Source organism: Debaryomyces fabryi, assembly GCF_001447935.2.
Source record: "Debaryomyces fabryi strain CBS 789 chromosome Unknown contig00088, whole genome shotgun sequence".
Classification (NCBI taxonomy): domain Eukaryota; kingdom Fungi; phylum Ascomycota; class Pichiomycetes; order Serinales; family Debaryomycetaceae; genus Debaryomyces; species Debaryomyces fabryi.
Genome location: NW_015385514.1, coordinates 1 through 26,561, shown reverse-complemented (window position 1 = coordinate 26,561; position 26,561 = coordinate 1). Strand labels below are relative to the sequence as shown.

General features: G+C 35.7%; 13 protein-coding genes across 13 annotated transcripts; 6 read left to right on the top strand and 7 right to left on the bottom strand.

The window, feature by feature from the left end:
* Positions 1 to 179: 179 nt before the first annotated feature.
* AC631_03810 (RNA-dependent ATPase) lies at positions 180 to 1,613 on the top strand (the record flags this gene model as incomplete). The annotated part of the gene is made up of 1 exon (XM_015612639.1): positions 180 to 1,613. One exon carries the CDS (start codon positions 180 to 182, stop codon positions 1,611 to 1,613), a length of 1,434 nt encoding a protein of 477 aa, XP_015466534.1.
* Positions 1,614 to 1,860: 247 nt separating this feature from the next.
* On the bottom strand, positions 1,861 to 2,976 carry AC631_03809 (phosphatidylinositol-3-phosphate-binding ubiquitin-protein ligase; the record flags this gene model as incomplete). Its single annotated transcript, XM_015612638.1, has 1 exon — positions 1,861 to 2,976. The coding sequence occupies one exon, from the start codon at positions 2,974 to 2,976 to the stop codon at positions 1,861 to 1,863; it is 1,116 nt and encodes a 371-aa protein (XP_015466533.1).
* Positions 2,977 to 3,152: 176 nt separating this feature from the next.
* On the top strand, positions 3,153 to 3,674 carry MED21 (Med21p; the record flags this gene model as incomplete). Its single annotated transcript, XM_015612637.1, has 1 exon — positions 3,153 to 3,674. One exon carries the CDS (start codon positions 3,153 to 3,155, stop codon positions 3,672 to 3,674), a length of 522 nt encoding a protein of 173 aa, XP_015466532.1.
* Positions 3,675 to 3,742: 68 nt separating this feature from the next.
* PMT5 (putative dolichyl-phosphate-mannose--protein mannosyltransferase) lies at positions 3,743 to 5,971 on the bottom strand (the record flags this gene model as incomplete). Its single annotated transcript, XM_015612636.1, has 1 exon — positions 3,743 to 5,971. One exon carries the CDS (start codon positions 5,969 to 5,971, stop codon positions 3,743 to 3,745), a length of 2,229 nt encoding a protein of 742 aa, XP_015466531.1.
* A 160-nt stretch (positions 5,972 to 6,131) lies between these two features.
* On the bottom strand, positions 6,132 to 7,217 carry AC631_03806 (uncharacterized protein; the record flags this gene model as incomplete). Its single annotated transcript, XM_015612635.1, has 1 exon — positions 6,132 to 7,217. The coding sequence occupies one exon, from the start codon at positions 7,215 to 7,217 to the stop codon at positions 6,132 to 6,134; it is 1,086 nt and encodes a 361-aa protein (XP_015466530.1).
* A 514-nt stretch (positions 7,218 to 7,731) lies between these two features.
* AC631_03805 (uncharacterized protein) lies at positions 7,732 to 10,284 on the bottom strand (the record flags this gene model as incomplete). The annotated part of the gene is made up of 1 exon (XM_015612634.1): positions 7,732 to 10,284. The coding sequence occupies one exon, from the start codon at positions 10,282 to 10,284 to the stop codon at positions 7,732 to 7,734; it is 2,553 nt and encodes an 850-aa protein (XP_015466529.1).
* A 290-nt stretch (positions 10,285 to 10,574) lies between these two features.
* Positions 10,575 to 10,823, top strand: RPS27A (40S ribosomal protein eS27; the record flags this gene model as incomplete). Its single annotated transcript, XM_015612633.1, has 1 exon — positions 10,575 to 10,823. One exon carries the CDS (start codon positions 10,575 to 10,577, stop codon positions 10,821 to 10,823), a length of 249 nt encoding a protein of 82 aa, XP_015466528.1.
* A 299-nt stretch (positions 10,824 to 11,122) lies between these two features.
* On the bottom strand, positions 11,123 to 13,516 carry RSM22 (mitochondrial 37S ribosomal protein RSM22; the record flags this gene model as incomplete). Its single annotated transcript, XM_015612632.1, has 1 exon — positions 11,123 to 13,516. One exon carries the CDS (start codon positions 13,514 to 13,516, stop codon positions 11,123 to 11,125), a length of 2,394 nt encoding a protein of 797 aa, XP_015466527.1.
* Positions 13,517 to 13,748: 232 nt separating this feature from the next.
* On the top strand, positions 13,749 to 14,486 carry AC631_03802 (uncharacterized protein; the record flags this gene model as incomplete). The annotated part of the gene is made up of 1 exon (XM_015612631.1): positions 13,749 to 14,486. One exon carries the CDS (start codon positions 13,749 to 13,751, stop codon positions 14,484 to 14,486), a length of 738 nt encoding a protein of 245 aa, XP_015466526.1.
* Positions 14,487 to 14,859: 373 nt separating this feature from the next.
* On the top strand, positions 14,860 to 16,080 carry AC631_03801 (uncharacterized protein; the record flags this gene model as incomplete). The annotated part of the gene is made up of 1 exon (XM_015612630.1): positions 14,860 to 16,080. One exon carries the CDS (start codon positions 14,860 to 14,862, stop codon positions 16,078 to 16,080), a length of 1,221 nt encoding a protein of 406 aa, XP_015466525.1.
* Positions 16,081 to 16,234: 154 nt separating this feature from the next.
* On the bottom strand, positions 16,235 to 17,380 carry MTM1 (Mtm1p; the record flags this gene model as incomplete). The annotated part of the gene is made up of 1 exon (XM_015612629.1): positions 16,235 to 17,380. The coding sequence occupies one exon, from the start codon at positions 17,378 to 17,380 to the stop codon at positions 16,235 to 16,237; it is 1,146 nt and encodes a 381-aa protein (XP_015466524.1).
* A 171-nt stretch (positions 17,381 to 17,551) lies between these two features.
* On the bottom strand, positions 17,552 to 21,910 carry KOG1 (ubiquitin-binding TORC1 subunit; the record flags this gene model as incomplete). Its single annotated transcript, XM_015612628.1, has 1 exon — positions 17,552 to 21,910. One exon carries the CDS (start codon positions 21,908 to 21,910, stop codon positions 17,552 to 17,554), a length of 4,359 nt encoding a protein of 1,452 aa, XP_015466523.1.
* Positions 21,911 to 24,411: 2,501 nt separating this feature from the next.
* Positions 24,412 to 26,379, top strand: GRS1 (glycine--tRNA ligase; the record flags this gene model as incomplete). Its single annotated transcript, XM_015612627.1, has 1 exon — positions 24,412 to 26,379. The coding sequence occupies one exon, from the start codon at positions 24,412 to 24,414 to the stop codon at positions 26,377 to 26,379; it is 1,968 nt and encodes a 655-aa protein (XP_015466522.1).
* Positions 26,380 to 26,561: the final 182 nt, after the last annotated feature.

Below are 26,561 nucleotides of genomic sequence, written 5' to 3'. Positions count from 1 at the left end.
AATCAATCTGACTGTTTGAATTACTATATATCTAATGAAAATTTTATATATATAGTACCTCATCTCTTACAATAATATTTTGTGTGCAGAATTTTTATTACCAAAAAAAAATATATATATATCAAAAAAAAAAAAGAATCTTATCTTAGTAAGAAATAACGGTTCAGCAATAAGTGATAATGTCTGTTAAAGTGGATGGGATAGTCAAAAAGAAGGCTAAGAGTCATAGTAAGAAACTTGATGCTAGAGCATTAGCTGATAAAATTAAGAAAAATGCGTTAAAGCAGCAGAAGGAAGAAGAGCCTGCTAAAGAAGAAAATGTAGCTGACGATGCTGAAACTATCGTTGATCCAACAGCAGAATTGAAATTTAAGTCATTCAGCGAATTAAAATTGATTCCAGAGTTGTTGGAAGCTATTGAACAAATGAAGTTCACTAAACCAACACCCATTCAGTCCGAGGCCATTCCACATGCACTCGAAGGCAAGGATATTATTGGACTTGCACAAACAGGTTCAGGTAAGACTGCAGCATTTGCAATTCCGATTTTACAGGCATTATGGGAAGCACAATCAGCATATTTCGGGTTAGTATTAGCACCTACTAGAGAATTAGCGTATCAAATCAAAGAAACGTTTGATGCGTTGGGATCTTCAATGGGATTGCGTGCCGTTTGTATAGTTGGTGGTATGGACATGATGGATCAAGCAAGGGACTTAATGCGTAAACCGCATATCTTGGTTGCAACACCTGGTAGAATCATGGATCACTTGGAACACACGAAAGGGTTCTCTTTAAAGAATTTGAAATACTTGGTAATGGACGAAGCAGATAGATTATTAGATATGGATTTCGGGCCAGCTCTTGACAAGATCTTGAAAATTATTCCAACCCAGAGAACAACTTACTTGTTCTCAGCAACAATGACCAACAAAATTGCCAAATTGCAAAGAGCTTCTTTACATAATCCCGTAAGAGTTGCCGTTTCTAATAAATACCAGACTGCTGATAACTTAGTTCAATCCATGATGTTGGTGAGTGATGGTTACAAGAATACATATTTGATTCATTTGTTAAATGAATATCTCGGCAAATCAATAATCATTTTTACAAGAACTTGTGCACATTCACAGAGAACTGCCTTGTTGGCAAGAATATTGGGCTTTTCGGCAGTCCCATTACATGGACAATTAACTCAAGCTCAAAGATTGGGATCGTTAAATAAGTTTAAGTCAGGTAAAGCTAACATTTTAATCGCAACTGATGTTGCTGCAAGAGGTTTAGATATACCATCTGTGGATATTGTCATAAATTACGATATCCCAACTGACTCAAAGGCTTACATTCATAGAGTGGGTAGAACTGCGCGTGCTGGAAAGTCTGGTAAATCAATTTCCTTAATCACTCAATATGATTTGGAAATGTACTTAAGAATTGAAAGTGTCTTAGGCAAAAAGTTACCTAAGGATCCAGCTCCGCCTAAAGCTGTCTTGGACACATTACATGTTCATGTTGACAGAGCAAGCGCAGAAGCTATCAGACAAACTAAAGATTTCCATGAAAAGAGAAACCCAAAGAAGAATCGTGATGACAGAGATCGTGAAGAACGTTAAAATATCATCATTTACGACCATATCCCTGCATTATTTAGTATTTAATTACATTAATATATGAAAACATAATATAAAATTATATACCAAATCACAATAAATAAGAATTGAAACAAAATCTACATAAAGAGTAAATAACCAGCCATATTAACCCAAACCAACCATAGCTTCTCTCAAGTACTAGTACAAAAGATAATTCAAAAAAACTCAACAAAAAATAAAATCATTAAATGAAGGTGTCAACTATACATCATTGATGTAAGAAATGAACAGGACATTCACCGTAGCCTTTCTTATTAAACCAATCTTTAATGCATTTATAATGAAAGACACACAAACATTCCAATCTACCAACCTTATCACCAGGTTTTAATTCTTCCAAACAAATAACACACTCGTTATCCACTGAGTCATCAAGTAACTGCTTTTCTGAGCCCGGTTGAATAGTCAAGTTTGATGTCACGGAGCCAACAACCTCATTGCGATTCTGAGCTTGAAAGTCACCTTCATCCTCAATTTGCGAATCTATTGGAGAATGAATCGAATTCAGGTGAAGACGGAGTGTATCATATGAGTTACCTTCAGCATTTGGTATTGTTTCATACTTCGGTCTAGGGATTGGCGGCATGTTATAAACAAGCATTTTGTTACGTTTATGGGATCTCTTCTTACTTTTAACCGGGGAGTTTGGTCTGTCACCATTGAAATCAAATGCAATTAAACAGTCATTAATATGAGATTCTTTGTACGATTCAAACTCATCACAATCAATATCCCCCTTCCCTTTCTGAAAGTGTGTCATATAGTCCTTCAACAAGTTACTTGCACATACAGGGCATAAATTGTCATCACTTGCCCCATCCTCTTGTAATCTCCTGCGGTAATTGCATCCACTATGAGGCAAATTGGCGCACGACGAATGCGTTGATGACCGTACTAATCGAGTACTAGTTCTTGTACTATACTTTGTAGTACTGTTATTATCTATCAGAGGGTCTTCATTTCCCCCATCCCCTTCATTATTAGGTACATTTTCTGCTTCATTGTTTGTTCTTGTATCCGGATCAACAATATTAGAACGGGCTTCATATAGGGCCCTCCTAATCATTTTCACTTCCGCAACACACTCATCGCATGTTCTGTATGTTTCAAGAGGAACCAGGCATTCCGGCTCCTGTTGAGGGTTAGCGATCAATGTATTTGGAAAGTACTTGATCGCTTGTTCCGAACAATTCCCACAGACGACCCTTCCACATTTGCGGCAATGATGCCTTCTATGGAAAATTGTATAATTCAAATCGCATAAAAAGCATGATGAGACCTCTGTATCTTCCTGCCAAAGAGGGCCGTTATCAGATCTAGACATACTGTTTATTGCATTTAATTATCTTGTAAGTATTGTATTCTTATAAATCTGTTGATAACATTCATCTACTCATATTGGTCCATGGACGACCGCCACAATAAAATGTTTAAATTTACTCCATACGAAGACTATAATAGATACAAGTAGTCCAAAGATAAATAAAGGGTGTAATCGTCATGACGGACAGGCTTACTCAATTACAGGTGTGCTTAGATCAATTGGTCGAACAATTTAATGCTACAGTCAACTATGTTAATACCAATAGTGAACCTGGGTTATTGGATGAAGATCCGTCGTCGGTGTCAAATTTAGCTGCTAATGCACCAATCCCAGGTGTTCAGCAGCAGCCATCACAAGGTAGTGGGAAGGGAAGCAATAAACAGACAAATGCTGGAAATAGTGTGTCAAACCAACCGTCAGCCAAAGCAGAGGCCGAGTCGAATTTTGAGAATACAATCAATGAGTTGTCTACAGACATAATACTCAAGTCAAGACAGATAACGATGCTTATTGACTCGTTGCCGGGAATTGGTGTGTCGCCTGAAAGCCAATTGAATATGGTGGAGGACTTAGCGAAACAGTTGGAAGAAGTAGAGAAAGAGAGAATCAAGAAAATTGAAGAGAAAGACAAGTTGTTGAAGTGGTGTGAGTCGTTGATAGTAGAAGTAGCGACGGGCATTTCCGAAACTAGGGAATAGCTTCACTACAAAATTGCATGATATGAATTAATTGTTTATTAAAATCTATAGAGGGGACCATGTACTGTTTAGTGGGTGTATGTCATACAATTGAAATCCCACGATGGAAACCATTTGGCATGGTTGCACTCACTTCTACTCCAGTCTAACCCATATATTATTGGAGTAAACGTTACGAAACAGTAAATAGCCAATAATGAAATAGAAAACATCCACAAGTATCCAAATACTTTTCTCTTAGTCACTTGGTATTCAGTATACTGGGCAATGACCAAAATTGAGAAGAACAATGAACTAAGATAATGATGTAAGAACAATTGTCTCGACATCTGGTAAGATGGAAAGTAGTGTAACATCCATCCAAGAACGAATTCAAGCCCATTCGACTGCAAGGTCGATATAAAGGGAGGATCATATGGCAAACCAAAGGGATTCATAATCTTGAATAAATTGATTATGTTCTTTGTGATCACAAGAGAAACTAGTATAAACCCAATGTAATATATAGCAACGTTACCCAATAAATAAATGTGACTTCCATCTTCATCGTGCAATTTATCAGACGATCCGGCTTCATTACTGAAGAAGTTGATTCCTCTTAACAAAAATGGCCAGGATTCTGGACCTGACGAATAAGGATGTTTATCTGTAAAGCTTTTGTTAATTCTCCACATCGCAAAATGATATTCAATTAATTTGTCAAAGAACGAATAGTTCTTAAAATGCACCCTTTCGTATTCACTATTATTGTCAAGTACAGGATGAGAATTGCTTTCAATATACCACATGGTGTTAGGAATCGTTGGTTGGTCAATACATAAAACTTCATTCTGGTTAAATCCCCAACCTGGTAACTTGTCTTCATGAGCGATTACAACACATCCTTTAGCACGGTGAACCAACTGAAAAATAGTCTCTGTTGCTCTGAGTTTAATCATAGGAAGATTCAGAGTAGAATGGCTTTCACTTTTAATTATTCTTATCTTGAATTCATACTCTTCATTGCCTAACATATCACGATCACCTGAGCATGCCACTTCGTTGGAATAATCTCGTTCTGAAATTGGAGGTTTTTCGTCATTAACAGTAAGATATTTTCCTGTTGACTTATGGTATAACCTCACAATATCACCATCTTTGACTGCTTTGAATTTTCCTTGCAATTGGCCGAGTGGACTTTTATTCTTGGTTTCGATAATCCATTCATTGTTTTCATCCGGATTGAATCCATAAAGCGTAACTTGCTGCTGATGCGAACCGGTGTAGTATGTGTGGTCATGGGAATGCAAATAGCTTTCCATGTTTTTATGTTTAATTGTAACTGTGCTACCATATGAGACCTCCACTGGGGTGTTTCTGAAATCTTGAGAATCTTGGAATGTGGCCTTGAAACTTGGCGAAACTGCACCAGATCCAGGTCCATTGAATGGAAGATTTATAAAATGAATAGCAAAACAACCCAAGTAGATCGTCATAGGAACAATTATCAACCCAAATACTCTAAAATATACATGTTTAAACCATTGTCTATCGGAAACTTCCAAATCACCGAGATAGCTCCATAATTGAAATATAGTCAATATTCCGACCCATGCGACCGTAAATAGACCAGTCAATTTAATAGACATCGTAATACCTAAACCTATACCTGTCATCATTAAGAATTTAAACCATCTCTTTGTAAATGGTTCTGCCAATTGAAATCTTTTGAACCCCAAAACAGAGAATGCCACTCCAAATATCAATGGGCCATCAAGCATTATCAATCTTGATTGGGTAACTAGGGAGTTTTCAATTAAAACTAGCAATGCACCAAAAAATGCCACTGCTGATCTACAGTTAGATGCTCTTAGAATTCCATAGGTGAGTACAACTGACAACACTCCACAAATACCTGAAAACAACCTCATTGCCACATAAGGAACATTATCATCAAATTTATCTCCTATCTCAGCAAATTCAAAATCTCCATTCCATCCACACAAGATTGCAATCGCATAGTACACTAGCTTGGCTAACGGAGGATGTACATCAACAAAAAATTCTCCTGTGAAATAACTCCTTGCATATCCACCAAAATGGGTTTCATCAAATATAACCTTATTAGGATATGGAATATTATACAATCTAATTAGAACGCAGAGACCTAACAATAAGAAGATCAAAAAATGATCGAATCTTGTAATAGCCGTCCTTTCAATTGTTAGGGATGTTGGGCCCGCAACATGAAATGGTCTCCACTTTCCCGGTTTATAACCTGGTGGTAGCTTCAGTTTTTCCAGTTTATATGAAGACATCTTGCCTGAACTGGTTCGTTCAATACGGTAGCTAACATGTATTGAAAAATATCTACCATATATAACAAAATGCACGTGCCTGAAATTTCACTTAAATTATAAGCCTTGGAGCTGTAGAGTAGTAACCCATATAAATGCCTCTATTAATTATCTCTATGAATCAATAACCTACGTATAACCCGCCACCCCTTTCATCTAATGTGTCAACTATATAGGAAACATATTCAGACTTTGGATCCCAGCCTAGTTTTGCAGTACATCGAATATTCTTTAAGAATGGTAGTCTATCTTCATTTATTGCAATTGCCAAGTCAATAGGATCCAATTTGGTTGACGTACCAAGCATTCCACTACTCTCTATATATAATGTTCTTAACGGTCTTGGATATGTCAAATAAGACAAATTCTCTTCGTCAAAAAATGAGCTGGAAACGTAATCGACTGAGATTTCCAACACGATTAAATTGGGGCAATAGTTAAAAACTAAATCCATGGCATTTTCCTTCAATCCAGGCATTGGATACTGAATCTTTAAGGAAGTCAAATTTTTCCCGAACTTGAATAATAAATTGTGTAAGCCAAAGTTCTTTATTGCCGGGCAATGCGCAAATTCCAACTGGGTTATTGTAGAGGGAAATTCTGATTGCATCAAAAATTCGTCAGTTATGCCACCTGAAAGCCGTAAAAATGATAGTCTGGAAGGCCAGTGAATGCTCTTGAAGTCGTGTATTTCAATTGATGATCTTGGAAATGACAAATGTGTTAATTCATCTAAACTGTTAATTGAGTTGAACAATTCTACCAAATTCAAAGTTTCTGATACGAGTCTTAAATCTAAAACTTTCAATTTCGTACAATTTTTTAATGCTATTAATGGCCCTAGTCCAAAACTTGTTTGTGGAGCGACGAATACTTCTAAGTTTGCTCTAGATCTCTTTAGCAACTTTGCAACGAAGGCATTTTTACCTGTCTGAATAATGTATGAAAGATCTAACTCTCGAATATTATTGCCTATGGTTTTGTTGGACGATATTGTATCGACAAAGGCGAAAAAATTAGTTGCTTTCAAAGTAGGCCTCCTATAAATCATTGGGAGTGCTATTAGATAAAATAACTTACAAACCCTGAGGTATTTTGGCTTCAATTTCCCTTTTGCCTCTAGAATTTCAAGAATATAAACTATTATTTCCACTGGTAGCTTCATCATTTTCAGGGCTGATTCAAATTCCTCTTTACGAATCTCCATCGTCCTGTTAAAATCTTCGTTTCCATTGTTAATACAACACTTCAAAACATCAACTTTTTCAAACTGAGATCTTGGCCAAATTTTATTTTTAAAATTCTGTTGATTCGTTAAAACATAAACAGAATTTATGTTCAAATTCGTGTTTGTATTAAAGTCCTCGTAGTTTCCATTCTGATCTTTGGATTTCAATGTGTTTTCTTCTTCTTCGTTTTCGTGGTCCTCGTCACTGCTATTTATTTCCGTGAAATTAGACTTATAAACGTACCTCCTATACGGAGGACGTATTTTCTTAGATCGTCTTTTATTAGCTATTTTGAAAGGTGTATGTCACTTTTACAGAAGACTAGATCGGAATGTTACTATTTACAGGTTCATAGATTCTTCTGCTGAGATGATAAAGAAACAAAATTATTTAAATTCATCCTACAAATCTATCATTTTAAGATCATGCCCCTGGTTTCGAGCGATGATGCGATAACATTTTTTATTTCTATACTAAATGCTGCAAATTTATTTACTCTTCATCATACAATCTCACGGGCGTGAATAGACTGTTTTCTGGAAGCGCTTTTAAGTCATAATACCTCAGCAATTTATTAAGTACCATTCTTCTAGCTTTCAAATCATAATTTGCCTTATCAGATTCTATTTTGGTTTTATTTTTGCCAAATCTTGTAGCATTTGGAGATAAATGGAATTGCTTCATTGCTAAAGAGGGTCTTGATTCTGGCTCTCTGTGATCAATGCTTTTAATACTTCTTGTCCCTCTAGAACTCTTTATCTTTGATTTTTGACTTATGATAGGATATGCAATAAATATATGGTAGAATATTTTGGGAAAGAACGATAATACAGCCACGTAAAATCTAAAAATATTGAAAGGAATTTTGAAACAAACTAGAGTTACAAGATTTTTCAACCTTTCTAAGGGTGATAAATAAGTATTTACGATTGAGTCAAATTTTTCCGTTGTTAGAAAAAAGTTCTTTGTTAGGAGTTCCCACATAAGACTTTTGAGTAGCTTAGTGGTTGCTCTATAGCTTTCTATTTGTTCCTTGCCAAAACTCATTAAAAGAGGCGTAATCTCTGAATGAAGAATTTGCTTTGTTGTCAATGGATCTTTAATCAAATCAATAACGGAAATATTTTGTAAAATATTTTTCACTATTAGCTTCAATTTAATTAATATGTTATAACTCTTCTCTTCCATATTACACGTAATACCCAGCTGCTCGGACCCATACCCCACTAGCTCGTTTATTCTATTATCTAGTATACTTTCTTGAGCATAAGGTATGGTACTATCTTCATAGACTAGATTCCTGGTAACTAAATTTTTTATCGATGATGAGAATGGTAGACCATGCAATGAAAAATGTCCCCTATCCTGCTCCTTATATTTGTCGTCATTTCGGCTTTCTTCATCAAAGTAATTTGAATTATAATCCGAAAAATTTTCTATATCGGATTGCTTTATATCTGTCTGATTCAGCTGTGGTTGTTCGAATATAGATTCAGTAAAAGATGATATGTTTGTAGAGCTAGAATTCAGTTTTTGAGGCCTAATCTGTTTTGAAATGTTGTCTGAGAACTTCTCTTGTTTATCAACCATATCTCCTATCATTTTATCAATATCTTCGCTTCTAGCTTGTACTTTCTTTCTTTTTAATTCTATTAATTCTCTATTTATTTGACTATCTTCTGCTCCATGATCTTCTTCTATATCTGATTCTTCAAATATTGTATGCATTGGTTGCTTGTCATTGTTCAACAATGGTGGTAAGGACAACCGTTTGTAAGACTTTTGTGGTAGCTTATTTTCAGAAGATAAATTTAAAGGAAACGGCTTTAAAAAAATAGACCTTTGGTTTCCCAAGTCCTCGTGTTTATGATTATTCATTTGGCTTACTGATTTCTCGAGGTTTGTCAATGTCATATTAATCCTAGAATACTCATTGGCCTGTGTAATTAATAGATTCTGGATTATTTCATCTTGCCTATCTGTTTTCTCCCGTAGTACTTCTAAATTCTGTTTATAGCGAACAATGCCATTTTCAGGCGTTGGACCTAATTTTCCAGTACTAATTAGACTGCCAAACCCATTCATTAATCCACTCATTTTATCATGATCATCACTTGAAGAGCTTGAAGGTGAAAGCAAATCCACATGGCCCTTCTTCGATCCAGATTTCAAAAGATCTTTGGAGATCTTTTCTTGAATATCATCTACCGTGTGTTTCTGTAACCGGTCAGTTAAAATTAAGACCAACCTAAATATCTCCAAAAATAAAAATAGCATGATATTTAAATTACTGAAAACCAATCGTCTGCGTGTATCTTCTATATTGATATAATTTCTAGAACATCTCATGATCCCAGCCCCCATGCAAGTACATGCAAAACACAACAGAAGAGAATAGTTTTCAAATTTAGAAAGCTTCTTGAAGGCCTTGACCTTTTTGGTGAGAATCTCGCTGTTCACCTCTTCCGTCGTAGACACTCGGTGAACAAATGCATTAGTACTTTCCAAAAGCTTATCTTGTGCCTCAATTATATTTTTGTGCCAATTCCAAGGCCATTCTATCGTAAAGTTGATAAACCAACTCACCAAAATAACCATGAAGCTGTCAGTCACCAAATTGGCCACATCGATGCTCGTACGACCGTTATCATCTCCTGAAGGAGTCAATATCCCAATTATGGATGGTAGTAATATCACCACCAATGCAAAGTACTTGATAACCCCACGATCTATCTTCGAATCGGATTTCTCCATCTGTTTGAACGGCGACAAAATGGCCTCTATGTCCGAATTGAATATGTCAATTTCCTTCTCATAATCTTTACCTTTCAGACTCACCCTCTGTTTGTTCTTTGGGCTCCCTGATCGTTCCATTTTCTTCTGATGGTATAATTGTCTTTCGTTGTTTGTATTCCCCTTGTTTTTGACGCTTTGGCCATTAATCGAGGCGCTTGTCTCCTTTTTGTGCCTATTACCCTCTATCAGCTTCTCTATAACTAACGATTTATCTTTTACTTCATTAGCGTCCATCCAAAAGCCTATCATTGCTATTTCATTCGGTGACACTCATTCTGACGCTATGAAGATAGTAACACATTTATACAAAAAATGCCACCTCTAGCCGTTTTTGCAACCCAAAACGTTAACTTCCTAATGAGGCAATAAGTCTGTTTGTTTTCACTATTGGTATTATCTTGTGATCATTTGCCATTTTTTCGGTGTGCCGGATATTAACACAAAATCAAAGTATTTCAAACGAAAATTTTTTCTCCCTAGTATAAGATTAGACATTTAATATAATTAATTTAGTGATAAATAGATAATTACAAAGTAAAATGGTTTTAGTTCAAGATTTATTACACCCTACTGCTGCTTCCGAAAAGCAAAGCCACAAATTGAAAACATTGGTTCAACAACCAAGATCATACTTTATGGACGTTAAGTGCCAAGGATGTTTAAACATCACCACAGTTTTCTCTCATGCTCAAACCGCCGTCAGTTGTGACAATTGTTCTACTGTTTTATGTGCTCCAACTGGTGGTAAGGCTAAATTGACCGAAGGATGCTCATTCAGAAAGAAGTAAATTTGTTCATAAGAATTTATGAATCGCATGACATATTCCTTGAAGGGTAAATTTGACATTAATGTATAATAGAGATCTTGGTTTGTTAATTGAGGGTCCGGTATTGACTCTATTCCTTGAGACGACTGAAAGTTAGAGCTATTGATAGTTCTGGAACAACGTTCTATAGATAAACATATATGAATTCGTAGTATATAGTTACCAATAAATTGTTTTGTTCTTTAGACATATACTGTGATATTGCTATTTACAGGATGTATAAATCTCTACCTATGTACGTAATATGCGACTAGGGCCCTCTATTTGCCATCATAATCTGTTGGATTGACAGTAAAGCCCGCCTTTTTCCCTTTGGTTTTATATTTCTTAGAAGATTCCAACGAAGTTGCTAGGGAGTCAGCAAAAGTGACGATGTCGTCTTCGAATGCATTTTCAGAAGAGCTAACAATCTTCTTGAACTTCTTCTTTCTTTGCTCCTTCAAGAAAGTTTTCTTGTGAGCTTTAGAGAGAAATTCTAGCTTTTCTCTCGCCTTATCAGAAATCTGATTTTTCACGATAACACTTTTCTTCCCTAACGCCCATAAGTCACCTCTATCTGCTTTTCTAGCATCATGGTAGATTTGTTTTCCCAAACTCTTAGGTACCTGCCAAGTCTCAATATTCGCTGATGGTGCACATACATTCAATTTCACATTATTCTTGATTTTGGTAGGATTATCAATAACCCTGGGCCAGTTTGTAGGATCAAATAAATCTAATTTATTTGAAGTATTATATTCACGGTCGCTTTCAATTTTTTTAATTGTTTCAACATCATTTAGAGCTCTTTCAGCAATTAAATAGGAAAACGACCCCGATTCAGTGTTTCTGCCTGATGGTCTACCTGAACCTTCTAAGTTCTGTAAGGTCTTCTTTGAAAGTTTATCAATACCAAATCCATCTTCGGAAGATTTATCCCATGCAGTTGATAACCTACGCCCCTTTTTTAATTCCATGGTATACTTTGGTCTTTCAACTGTCTTATTGAAAGAGCAGAAATTTAATCTGTGTTTGTGAGATGGAATTTTATAATACTTTGGATCGCCTAATTGCAACGGGCACTTTCCATGATGAGGACAGGGGGCTATTATGCTTAAATGGAAATCAACACTTTCAGTGCCTAATTTTGGTTCTTCTTCTACAGGAATAACTTCAAAATCCTCGCTATCCTCCATCTCGAATTTTAAATCTTTTTCACTAGGTTTACCATATCTATCATTCAATTCTTGCTCAAACGCTTCATCTTCTCTTTCATACTTCGCAAGTAATTCCTCTTCAAATTTTATATCATCCTCAGATATAAGCTGATCATCCTTTTTTAATTTTTGTGGTTTTAATTTTGATCCTTTGATATATGGTCTTGGAATTTTGCCAATTTCGGTTTCATAAGATTCAGGTCTAATCATAATCTGCCTAGCCCTTGCAATTGTTTCGAATCCCAATGCATTACCTCTTTCGACTAGCACTAAATGCCCTCCGGGACTCAACAATTTCAAGATCATATGAATATTAATGTCTATATCTCTTGGAAAATTGAATTCTCTGGTTAATAAAGCTTGGTTTACAATAATTAAGTCATATTTTTTAGTTACTGGTAATGAATCTCTTAGTTTGGTCTTAAGCTTAATATCTGATGTGAGAACAGGTCCAATGTATTCCTCTTCTTCCAATTCTCCTTCGTTTTCTTCCATTTCTTGTGTTTCTGATTCTACTTCTTTTCGCAGTTCCCCATCTTCTTTCACATTCTGTTCTTCACTTATATCGTTAGTTACTTCTTCCTCGACTTCTTCTTCTTCTGTAAGGTTTTCATTAATTTGACGTGACAAGATGATCTTAGCTCGTTTTTTCATCTCAAAATTATTTCTACCAACAATGTACGCATCTTTCTCATCAGGAATATAATCATTGCCCATTATTTCATTCAATGCAACCATACCTGTAGCTGGCCCATATCCAATATCAAGAACACTCTTTGGGTTGAACTTATCCTTTCCGACCCGTTTCTGCAATTCTAGCAACACTTGGTGGACGTGTGAATAATCTTGCAAAAATAAAGCTGCAATATGTGCATCACAATCTAAAGCCGTTTCTGGTGCATTTTGAATCTGGTCTTTATTCAAGCTTTGATATATCTTTGCTGCCTTTTCTCTAAGTCGATCTGGGTATACCAACCTTAAGATGTTGTTGTTGATACAATTTGCAATCTCATACGGTAATATCGTAACCCTCCTATCACTTCTTCCCACCAACGTCAAATCGTGTAGTCTAGCTTCTTCTGCAGTATCACCTTTAATAAATGACCCATCTTCATTACGAAATGGCGAATCGTACATTTGTTCTTCATATTCGGGGTTTTGCCTTTTCACATAATCTTCATCAATTTCATTCAAATTATTGTCCTTTTTCAAGCTTTCACTCCTCACCAACTGTCCAAAAAGTTCGCCATGTCTCCTCATTTCAAATGGTAAAGAAGATGCATCTGATGAAACAGACGAGCCAAAATCATCATCCTTAATAAATTCATAAGTAGAAGAGTCTAATTTCAACTTCTCATGGTCCTTAGAAGTGGATTTATATCTTACCACCAGGTGACTTGGAATACCAACTCGTCCTAGCTTAAAATTAGTCGATCTTCTTGATAATCCTCTAATCATATAACCAAAATCCTTTACTGATATATGTATTTTCGTGATTTAGCATCACCTATAATGATGTGAAAAATTATCTGGTAGCAGATGTGTCGCATATTATGTCTAACCTGCAAACTCGAGTGCGACATTATTTGATAATATTTTTGCACGTTTGCTCATTGGATATCAACGTTGACCAACCGGAAACTAACCTAGGGTAATCGTGTGAATTCGAATCATAAGTCCGTCATATATCATGTTTGTTAGAAGCTCAATTCACTATGGTGCATCGTTAGCAATCGTGGGTGCATTTTTAACTAAACCTTCGCAAATTTTCAATGAACCTAAACGTAGATTTTATGAAGATGAATCGGACGTTATTCCAGTTCCTGGTACTGTGACGCCGGCTCCAGGCACAGAAATAGAAACATTGGGACCAAACTTAATAGTTGATGGTATTTCTGTGCGTTCCACGAGCACACTTGAATCATATTTCAGATCTATTAGAGAGTCAGCTGTTCAAGGGATTAATCTGGTTCAACACTACATGAACCAAGGATATACTAAATACAATGAAACAGAAAGACAAGTGACGGATACTATGACCGAATTACATTATAAATCTGAAGATCTTTTACCAAACACCCTTTACATATTGATAGCAACTATGTCCGGTAACATCATGGCTCGTCAAAGGGGTCTCATTGCAAAGACTACATTCCCTGTTGTTTTGGGGTTGGCATCGTTCAGATATTTCTTACCACAAACATTCAATAATGTCACTGGATTTGTTTGGAACTTGGAAAAGAGGACTTTGCCAGATTTGGCCGAACAACAACAATTAGCACTCGCAAAAGCAGACAACTTTATTCAAAATGTTGAAAAGTCATCGCAAAGAAACCAGAAGCGTTTAGAGGATGGTACTAATTCTTTAAGAAAATCCATTGCCCAAGTTACTGGCTTGAATTTAGATGAAGAAGTCTCTAAAAAGTAAACTACAATAGATCACGTACGGCTTCCTAAAAGTCTATATTATAACTAAAAGTCCATATTATAACTAAAAGTTCTTTATTTTAGATCCTTGTTGAAACAGTTATATTGTTTTATTTATTTCACTACATCTTTATTAGATCTTTCAATATATGATTTATTTATTGACATAAAATCCAAGCCGCATGCAATTTTTTGGTTGCACAAATATAAAGATATCAGAATTCACAAAGTTTGATATCCACTTGTTTACATAAACCCTATACTATCCGTAATAAACAATTCGCTGAGACCAAATCATTATTGGTATAGAATTTATTACATATGTCGTAAGCATTCCTCGATCTTTGCACCCCTCAACCTATTAAATACTAATAATGTTTAGCAATATATTTCATACCAAAGGTATAGCAACTTCAAATCCCAAAGGAGGATTTTCGGCTGAACTCCCAAGTGTTTCCAAGTTCTCAACTCCTACTTCTAATTTCAATAATGAAAATATGTCTGACTCGTTTATGGTGCGTCCTACAACTGCATTTATGAAAGTATTTGATAAATTCTCAGCAATATCTGGGTTTGGTAACACTTCGGGCAATAATGTCGACAACATCAATAGCTTTACAAGTGGAGCCAACAAAGACAAAAAACAGAATAATATTCTGGCGGCACAATTACAAAGTAAGATAGGTAAGATCTCAAGACTCGAAAATAGACTTATGTCGTTACAGGATAGTCTCACCAACGACTTGATTGATTGGGGTTCAGGAATTCCTAATCCTGATAGTGAGCGTATGGTAAAAAACTTTAGCATGTTATTAGCTGCTCAAAAAGATTCAAGTGTACTAATAATTGAAAAGTTAGACAAGCTAAAGTTGAATTTGGCATTTGTGAACGAACGAGAGAAGAAGCAAAATGACCTACTTGCTGCGAAAACAAAAATATTAAAGCAATTGCGCTACAGCGAAGTGAAATATGGTCCAAATGCGTCCTCAACAACACTCTTAAAAGAAAAATTGGAAGAAAACGTTTGTAATTTAGGTGTGGTTGAAATACAGTACATAAGAGCTATAACGAAAAATTTAAAAGATGCATTAATTGATTATTTATATGCTTTACAGTCTGTTTCGGCTAATATAAGCGATGCTACTAATGATTATTACGAAATTCTATTATCTTTGGAATCGGGCCAAGATTTAGCACGTAATTCCCCTAGAAAAATTGGCAACGGAATGAGTGGTTTGAATAGGAAGGATCTTAATTTCAATACCTCCAATTCGTATGGGCTTCTGAGTAAATCCGCTAATGAGGTCGACTACAACCTGCCTAAAAATAGTGGTTTCCAGGAAAGAAATAGTCCTATAAGAATGACTTCACAAGTTGCTGATGATTACCAGAATTATTCCAATTGCGTTGAATGTCAGAAAAATAACAAGTATCACCACAGGCTTATCACGCCATGTACACATAACGGTTCTAACATTGACCCCAGAACTTCCAAATCCATACATATGTCGCCTACTCGAATTTCCCAAGATAACATTAGTGTACAAGGATTTGAAATAAAAGACGGCTACCTGCCTAGTGAACACTGGAATTGATTCATTAATGCATTTATTCGTATGTTAAATTTTTAGAAAATAAATCTACTTGTCTTATATATACAACGATGTATTGCAGTGGTTATTCCTCGAGTACGACTGTACAGCAAGAATATAATCAGTACATCTCTATTACTAGTTTTGATTACCGCTTCTAAAAATTTTTACCTATCTCATATGACGAAATCATGATTGCACAGGATGGGGCAATTTTCAAGACACGAGGACCGATTCCACTGTATAAGGCTCTTAATCCTTCTTGTCTATAAATGCTAGTTAGGAATTTGAACATCGAAGGTTTCTTCTCGGAACCTTCTTTAGCAGCTTGTTCACTCGTAATTTGTAATCTTGTCTTCCCAACATCAAAAGGGTGGGTGCAAAACGCCCCAATTGTTCCCGATAATGATCCCGATATAAAACTCGTAGCAAAAATCTTCCAGTCTTCAACTGGTTCTGCTATGCTAGACTTTTGAAAATCAGCGTTAAGTACATTACTTATTTTAGCCTTGAATATCTCGTAACAAGACCAATAAATTCCAGAAAATGGTACATCTCTCCATAAAGTAATTTTTAATCCTCTGAACAAAGTTCCCACACCCTTTTGTTTCACAATGGAATACAGATCTTTAAATAGATTGGATAATATGTTTGGATTCGCTTTCTTGTCAGAGGGAATGGATTGCAATCTAGTTTTTATTAACTCTATAGGCGCAACAAAAGTTGCTGCCATAACTCTTGCACAGGATCCACAAACTAATGGATTTAGAATATGTGATTTTAATGGGGAATTATCTCTTATGTATTCATATCCCGTGAAATAGATGATGTTTGAGGGAATCGTCATGAATAATGTTAAAGATAGTCCTCTCCACAACGTAAATATTCCTTCATGCTTGCTGATAGTTGAAAACCCCTGAAAAGTAGACGTTATTCTAAAACAGTTTTCAGCACTTTTACAATAGTTTTGAGACAACCAGAATAATTCAGGTGGCACCCCGGACGTTGGTTTTTGCTTCGCTATAACATCCGCCGGGAAGTGCACTTCACAACAAGGGTTAGTAATAGGTAAAATCTCTTGTTGTTGAATACGTATCCTTACAACATCGAATGGAGTTACTACTAAAGATGTCACAAATGATCCCAGACATGCACTAATCATTCTTTGAAATAACGTTATATCTTCACCATTTTTTGGTGATATGCTTGTAAGCGATGTTTTGGCTTTTTGTATTGCTGATAAGTTTCTAAAATGGAGATCATCTTCCTCTATTCCTGCCGCTAGCTCCGATGACATCGACATTTTACTAAAACTATTCACTGAGGGCCCTATATTCGTTACCAATTGTTAAAAAAAGAAGTACATCAAAAAGTGAGTACACGAAAATTGCTGTTGATGGCGAGCATTTGCTCCGAGAACCGGTATTATGCAAGAAATGTTTCTTATTATCTATAAACGTAACTACTGAACTATCTAATACTCCTGTATAACGTCATTGCATGTGTACACGTTAATGTGTCCATCTTGATTATAATTTGTAGCTATCATCATTCTATGCGGGTGAAAAGTAGTACTCGACAAATAACTTGACGTTCTGTTTGACAAATATGTGTCATGAGGATTTTTCAACGTAGTTAGTAAGTCACCAGATGTGGTCCATAAATTAACAGATTTTGAACCAGTAGTTATTATTGGAGCATGTTCGTGGACATCTATACATCTCATAGACTTCTCGGGTGAGTTGGTGTACGTCAAGACTGGATTATTCAATCTTATATCCCACAAATTAACAAAGCCATCGGAAGATCCGCTTACCAATTCTCTATAGCCACCTCTTTGCATATGAACATTTCTTATCGAGCCATGGCCAGTAGCATTTTTAGATGCTTGGTCTGGATTATTTGCGTTACGAGTTTTGGAATTGTGCCAAGCTTTTACCATAGATTCTCTTGAATCCAATCTTCTATCATAAACTCGTAAACTGCCATCATCGAACCCTGCAATAAAAATATTTCCTGCTACTTGATCTGAGGTTAATGACGTAATTGAAGAGGATGATCTTGCAGGAATATCCACTAAACATAACTCTCTTGGCGCATCCCATACTCTGATAATCTTAACATCCCCACTGACTAATAAAGACCCTCTCGATTGCTGCCATTCAGAAATTAATCCGGAACTTTTTGAAGTCAATAATAAGTCAGTTAAGGCTCTCCAAGATGAAACTAGCTCGACATTCCGCTCCCCTATGTTATTAGGGGTGTGGAAATTTTTATAAATTTTAATGACCCCATCAGAAGAACCTGTCAACAATAAAGGTAAATCGTCTTCGTTAAGAAATTTAATGTCAGTAATTTTTGTACCAAATGGGTTGCAATTAGAAAATTTTCCTACCATCTTATTCATCTCCCAGTCCCAAACAGACACATTATCCTTCTCATCACTGGCAACTAATATTTTCTCAAATTGAGTGAATTTGATTAACTTAGGTTGTGACTTGTTATTCATAATAGTTAAACTTTTATTCCAATCCCCTCTGATCGCTACACTTTTCTGAGATTGAGTTTCTTGAATAATAGCTTCATTTCTATTTCTTCTCCATAATCTTTTAACATATTCTTCCGACCCAGGTTCGTCAATTTCATTTTTAGACATTTGAGGTTCCTGAAAATATTCACAACTGTATTCGAAGAAGCCTGATTCCGTAGGCAATTTCGGTTCAATCGACAATTTTCTAGGCATGAAACGGGGAGTTTTAGGTTTATATTCGACACCGTAGCTACTTGCAATTGGCCCTGAATTCAATATCCTAGTAAAATTCTTCAACTCGTTATCATCATTTATTTGGAATGACTTGATAAGTTTAAAAAGTGATAAATTCTTTAACTTTGAAGAAATGGAATCTGCATCAGAATCATCGCTCTCAAGTGGATTTCTATCCATATCATTGGTTGAAGCTGACCTTGTTTTAATTGAGGATCCATTAATAGTCAACATATTGCTTTTGTGCTGTAATGTTGGTCCGCTTGAAACTTGACGTCTATTCGGATGTGAACCATTCAATGAAGCTAATTGGCGGTTAACGATGGGTTTGGTTGGTTTGAAAGTTTCATTAATATTAATAGTTGATTTGCTCAATAGGTAGTCTTGCATTTCTTTAACCAATGGACCTAATTCACTCTCATTTAACTTCACCATAACTGAATCAATTAAAACTTCTGCCATTTGTTTGACTTCTAAATGAGGATCCTCTGATAGAATTAATAATGATTTCCAAAGTGAACTAAATATTGAACCATAAGCTGGTGACTTTTTACGGAATTCACTCAAGTAATTAGAATTATCAATAAGAACAATCTCCTCCTCTAGCTGATTAAATGCCAAAACAAGAAAAAACTTGGAATAAATACTAATAAATTTATTGATGAAGTAAACGATTTCTTTCCTAACCATTGAGGATCCATCACCAAGCAAACTTAAAATAGTATTTGCAAGTCTCAAGTCTTGTTGTCTTAATTCATCTCTTCTCAAATCTGGACCAACATTCATATGAGAACGTTGCTGTTGTTGCTGTGATTGCTGTGGTTGCTGAAAGTCTGCAGAATCGCTTAGGAAATTAGTCAAGGCTAAAACAATAGAAGTCCTCACTTCTGGTATAGGATCATTAATCATCATCAAAAACTTGTTTAAATATCCATCTTTATAGATTATCCACTTTCCATCTGGATAATTCATCCAAAGCTGAGAAAGCAATAAACAACACCATTGTCTTAATAGGGGATTTTCACTAGTTGAAAGAAACTTTAAACAATTATTAATCAACTCAATAGAAAAACATAACCTTTGGCCATTTTTAAAATCCTTAATGAATAAGGTCAAAATAAATGCACTCATTGCTTTGTGATCATCATTAATTAAAATGTTTGCACCAGATCCATTAGCGATGGTATCAGCACCATTAAGTTGGTTCATCGGATTTGAATTTAATATTATGTAGAAATAATTGTAACCTTTATCCTTGCATAACTCTTGCTGAGTGCTCTTATAATCAATTGCCATTATCCTTGCCCAAATAAAAATTAAAACCGGTTTTAATTCTTGAGCTGGACTCTGCAATAATTTTAAAACGTAAGGGAAAATACCTATTGATAATGAAAGGTAAACTGCCCATGGACCTAAATCTAAGAATTTTGACAATAAAATCAAAGCCCTTAATCTGTGAACTTGTGAAAGTAAGACTTGCAAAACAATTGGTAACTGTTCTGGTGGTTCCTTTGTAGATGATCCAGCATATTTCAACCATATTTCAAATGCAGTTAACTGTTGTTCGAAAAATGTTGAATGTTGATAATTAGCCAAATTAGGAGGAGCAGCTACTGTTGAATTTAAATTTCCTGTACTAGCCGAAGTAGTAATAGATGATGTTTGTGCTGATGAATTAGACTTAGATTGAGAATTTGTTGTGGATTTATCTGATAGTGATTGAGTAAATGGTTGTTGCTTAATCAACTGAGATTGATTTAGTGAGGCACCAGTCTGAGGATCTGGATTGTTATTTTTAAGTAATTGAGCAAATACTTGGTCTATAGCTAAATCCCAGGAATCCCACATGCGATGAAATCTGACTGTATCGGGTAAAGGTGGGTCACTTATAGGATTGCAATTTAAATGAGGCATAATTCTTTTAGCTAATAGGAAATTCCTAAACAAAGCTGCGACCATTAAATCCTGTCTAAACAATCTCTTGAAGATAGGTCTCGATAAAGATGCCCAAGCAATTGTGTCTGTTATAGCAGTGAATATCCAATTTAATTCTCCCAATGGAGTTCTTCTGTCAGTTAATTTTCCAGGAATGATGACTGTGCCGGTGGCATTTCGAGGTAATAAGTTGTAATAGTTTTTCTTTAGTGGCGATTGCATGATGAACCACTTTATACTTATATCAATAGGACACGTCAAACAACAGGTAAACAAATCTGCCGGTAAATCTGGACTCATTGGCAAAAGTTCATTGCTTCTACAAGCCGCCAATTGAATGCAGTCTAAATATGCAGAAGTTGGAGATGGGGCACTTAAATCATGATTACCTTCATTATCGTCATCAATCCGTTTCTGTGCAAATTTCTTGAAATTATGAACAATATTACCTGCACTGTTACAATCATACACAAATATGACAGGTGCACCCAACCAGGTTTGCAAATCGTATAATGATATTGGAATGTATTGTGTATATCCCCTATTGAAAACCCAAATCTCACCACTTGGAGTCGGCTGAGGGACTCCGTGGCCGTTATAATGAAACAAAATTCTCTCGTCTTTAGCATTTCGTCTGAGAGTATTGCAGAATCGTTTCACGTCCTCCACGCATGGATCCAACGACTGCTTATAACGAGTTCTCAAAGACAACGTCTCATATTGTGATTGCAAGTTCTTTCCAATCGTTTCAATTGCCTTCTTAGTGTCTGAAAAGAGCGATGGATCACACCATGCCTCGTACTTTGCACATGGATATGTCTTCATCACATCCGGTGGATCAACTCCCAAATTCAAACATAACACAAGAACCGCGCTTATGGTTTTCTGTCTCTCCTTCATTACTTTCCAGTCGGTAATCGGTTGGTAGTTCTTGATATAGTCGCTCGACTGCTTCATCTCTTCCGTGATTGGGTTCCCATTGGTATTATGTCTTTTATCATCAAAATAAATATAAAAAGTATTAGCCAACAACGTTAAGAAGTTCTCGGAATTGTAGTCTTCGTCAAACCCATGCCTCATTTTATCATTCAAAGGCTTCATCGTTCTTGGACCATATACCAATTGTGAAGTCATTCTCAACGATACCTATTAAATGCTTAATATTTACCGCCTTTTTTACCTTAAGATGACAGCACGGCCCAACTGTAAAATTATTATTGATGTATTATATATACCTTTACGTAGCTGATAAATGCTCTGTAGAATGTATATCAGTCAAGATTTATGCTATTGATAAAGGACAATAAATTTCGTATTGGGCCGTAGATCACGTGTTTTATGTATATTAGACCTTCACCATCGGCCTATAGTATTGCAGAGTATAGATCATATTAAGATAGAGATAGATGATGAATATTAGGAGGGTTTTAGAAGGATTAGGAATAGTAGTCAGAGAGATGAGGTGTTAGTATCAATATTCTTCAGGGTGATATTGTCAAGAAGAAAAAAATAGAATTGAGTTTCGACAGATGATCGACAATACAGACTTGAGGAAATAACCCCCTATTACAAGTTTTTCTACCATAATATCATCGATAGCATCTACTTTTACATAGAGAGCTATTTTAATATGGCAATCATGAAATTGTATTTTTTGTATATTTTACCTCTTCCGCGACATCTTGATTAACTATGAACAATGTTATGGGATATGGTTTTCCAAGGAATAAATTTCTCCCAGAAGTTACTATCTGATATTTTTCTACAGTCTTAAATCCTTTTTCGAATTGGCCTCTACGTTATATTTATCTATCCAAAGCAATATATAGCTTTATATCATTATTACTTCCACCATGCTTTTAAATTTCTCCTTTTCATGAATTTCAGTCAAAAAGTTCAGCCAAAACGTTTCCTGGAAATCGAATTCTTTCTTTGCAAGGTAATGGCTTTGTCTGTTCATGGTATCTTTTTTACTTGCTGTTGATCTTCCTTCTCAGGAATATCATTTGCAGCCATTTTAATTGCACACGAGTTGTTCGCGATAGTTAGTATTGAACATCCTTGCATTTATTTACATTGCAGTCTCTTTTATTTGTGTTGCCAGCTTCTTTAGCAAGCATTAATGTCATTCGGCAATACATATTGTCTATTATTGGAGAGAGAACGTTGTCTATTTCTTTTGATATGGGGTATGTATTTTGCAGCCTATTTTGCACAACTAGTCTAGCCGCGCAAAAAGTTGAGACCTTCGTTTCATCAGTACGACTTTGTATTAATGTGAACTAAATCTGCCTCCTTAAAGATAATAATCCTATTATATAATGATTAAACAAAGTTAAAGAAATCTATGAATGTTAAATCAGACAGAATAATTACGGACAATGCCGCTTATGTACTTCTGGAGCTACGATAGGAATGAAATCACCATTGATGAGCCCAATAGACGCCGTATGATGGTGAATCCCAGACATTTGCTAGTGTCCAGAACAACGAAAAACGAAACGCAAGAGTCTTTTCAGATACACACTTATTAATATTATTTCTATCCGTTGGGAAATCCTTTCAATGTGGAGCATCATATTCAAGAATACTTTGATAATTCAATATCAGGACAAATTCAGACTCTCTACCGAGACATATATGGTGTGCATCACAGCTTTGGAACCGGCTCATGTTTAAGACCCCCTTTGAATAACGACAAGATAATAGAGCCTATTATTATTCATTTTACTGATAGAGGTTCAATATCCTGAAGTTTGTTTCGGATTAGGACGAAAAAGAAACTAAAGATAGACCTTACTATAGCTCACAAAACCTACAGATTTGATCCATTTGAAAATGTGCTTCCTAGACATTCTGGGGGATCTGGAAATACTCAAAACCCAACATTAAGAAATATAAAAGAAAATCCTGAGGAAATAAACTGCGATGCAATTCAGGGATTTACGATTCCATGACGGTTTATTCTGGTTTAAGATTAATTCTCCCATCAACAGTTTTTGTCAAATTGTATCACTACTCTAAACGATTATGGGAAGAAAATGATCTAGCACCTTTTACTGTTCCCGATAAAAAAGGTTATTATGATATGTTTTTCAATAAGCTACAATTAATAATATAATTGCAAATTCACATTTGCATTGAATTTTCCAAAGATTATTGTCTCTGGATACTGGAATGGCCTCCCTGATCATCCAATGCATATCTTTGAAAACTTAGACAAAGAAATGCCATTCAAAGAATCAGATTTTGTAATTATTACTTATTGCGATCTGATGACTTTGCTTTCCCATCTCTTTTCTAGAACCTTATGAGTCACCTTTTCCGTTGCACCATCCCCCTTGAAGGTGTCCCCAATCATCAAATCACACAATTGAGACGGGGTTTACTTTCTATTAATCATTCAAAGCTACCTGTTATAGTATATCGTCTGTAGTATGTGGATAATTTTATGTGCAATTACCGAAATGATTTTTCGAAATTTTGTCACTCAAATGGCTCTTGGACCAACGACCCACTATAATTGTGAGTCAAAGGACAAATTCTTTGTATTCGAATACATATAAGATTAAATAAACGTCTTTGAGATTTCAAAAGTGTTGAATAGAAATATTTTTCGTGTTCTTAGAGCTAATATGTCGACAAATAGAACTCCAATTCCATTTTCAAGGGAATCTTTAGAACAGGTCTTGAAGAGAAGATTCTTCTTTGCACCATCTTTCGAAATATACGGAGGTGTTTCGGGTTTATATGATTACGGTCCTCCAGGTTGTGCTTTTCAAGCCAACGTTGTTGATACATGGAGAAAACATTTCATTTTAGAAGAAGATATGTTGGAAGTTGACTGTACTATGTTAACACCTCATGAAGTTTTGAAGACTTCTGGACATGTTGATAAATTCGCTGATTGGATGTGCAGAGATTTAAAGACCGGTGAAATTTTCAGAGCTGACCACTTGGTTGAAGAAGTCTTGGAAGCCAGATTAAAGGGTGACAAAGCAGCCAGAGGTGTTGCTACCGAAGAAGGTGAAGAAGAAGATGCCGATAAAAAGAAGAGAAAGAAGAAGGTCAAGGAAATCAAGAGCGTTAAGTTAGATGACGACGTCGTCAAGGAATACGAAAATGTCTTGGCTCAAATCGACGGTTACTCTGGTTCTCAATTAGGTGAATTAATGACCAAGTACAAGATTAATAACCCAGCTACTGATGGTCCTTTAGAACTTCCAATTGAGTTCAACTTGATGTTTGAAACTGCTATTGGTCCATCTGGTCAATTAAAGGGTTATTTAAGACCAGAAACTGCCCAAGGTCAATTCTTGAACTTCTCCAAGTTATTAGATTGTAACAATGAAAAGATGCCATTTGCTTCTGCTTCCATTGGTAAGTCTTTCAGAAATGAAATTTCTCCTAGAGCAGGTTTGTTAAGAGTTCGTGAATTTTTGATGGCAGAAATCGAACACTATGTCGACCCTGAAGACAAATCTCATAGCAGATTTGATGAAATTAAGGATATAAAGTTGAAGTTCTTACCTAAGAATGTTCAAGAATCCGGTTCTAATGAATTGACTGAAAAATCCATTGACGATGCAGTCTCATCTGGGATGGTTGATAATGAAACCTTAGGTTATTTCTTAGCCAGAATTTACTTGTTCTTGATTAAGATCGGTGTTGACCCTTCGAGATTAAGATTCAGACAACACATGTCCAATGAAATGGCCCATTATGCTGCTGATTGTTGGGATGCCGAATTACAAACCTCTTATGGTTGGATTGAATGTGTTGGATGTGCTGATAGATCTGCTTATGATTTGAGTGTTCATTCTGCTAGAACCAATGAAAAATTAGTTGTAAGACAACCATTACCTGAACCTGTCCTCGTTGAAAAATATGAAGTGAACATTGCTAAAAAGAAGTTCGGTCCAAAATTCAGAAAGGATGCTGGTACTGTTGAAAACTGGTTATTAGCAAGAACTCAATGTGAATTAGAAGACTTGAGTAAGGAGTTGAACGAAAATAATAAGATTGTATTCAAGATTGATTCAATTCCAGACAGCATCGAGTTAGACACTGAATTCGTTAAGATTGAAAAGGTCAAGAGAACCGAACATATTCGTGAATTCACTCCTAACGTCATCGAGCCATCTTTCGGTATCGGTCGTATTCTTTACTCTGTTTTTGAACATCAATTCTGGGCAAGACCAGAAGATAAGGACAGAACTGTCTTATCACTTCCACCTTTAGTTGCCCCAACCAAGGTTTTGTTAGTCCCATTATCATCTAACGCTGAATTACAGCCTATAGTTAAGAAGATTTCCGCTTTCTTAAGAAAAGAGCAAGTTCCTTTCAAGGTCGATGATTCATCTGCTTCCATTGGTAAAAGATATGCTAGAAATGATGAATTAGGTACCCCATTCGGTATCACCATCGATTTCGATTCCGTTAAGGATGAATCTGTTACTTTAAGAGATAGAGATTCTACTAAACAAGTCAGAGGTTCTCTTGAAGACATTGTCAAAGCTATCAAAGATATTACCTACAATAACGTTTCTTGGACTGAAGGTACTTCTAAGCTTACTCCATTTGATTCTCAATCAGAAGCCTAATTAAATGTATAGTTTCTCTTTAGAGTTATAGGTTCTCAAATTTGCGGTTATGTGAATTATTATAAGTATTTTGAGTGTAGTTAAAACCAAATACATATCTACATATTGTGCTCTTCGCATTACCGTACTAATCTCTTAAAGTTATATATAAACTTAGAATTTGTTAAATTTTATAAATGGGC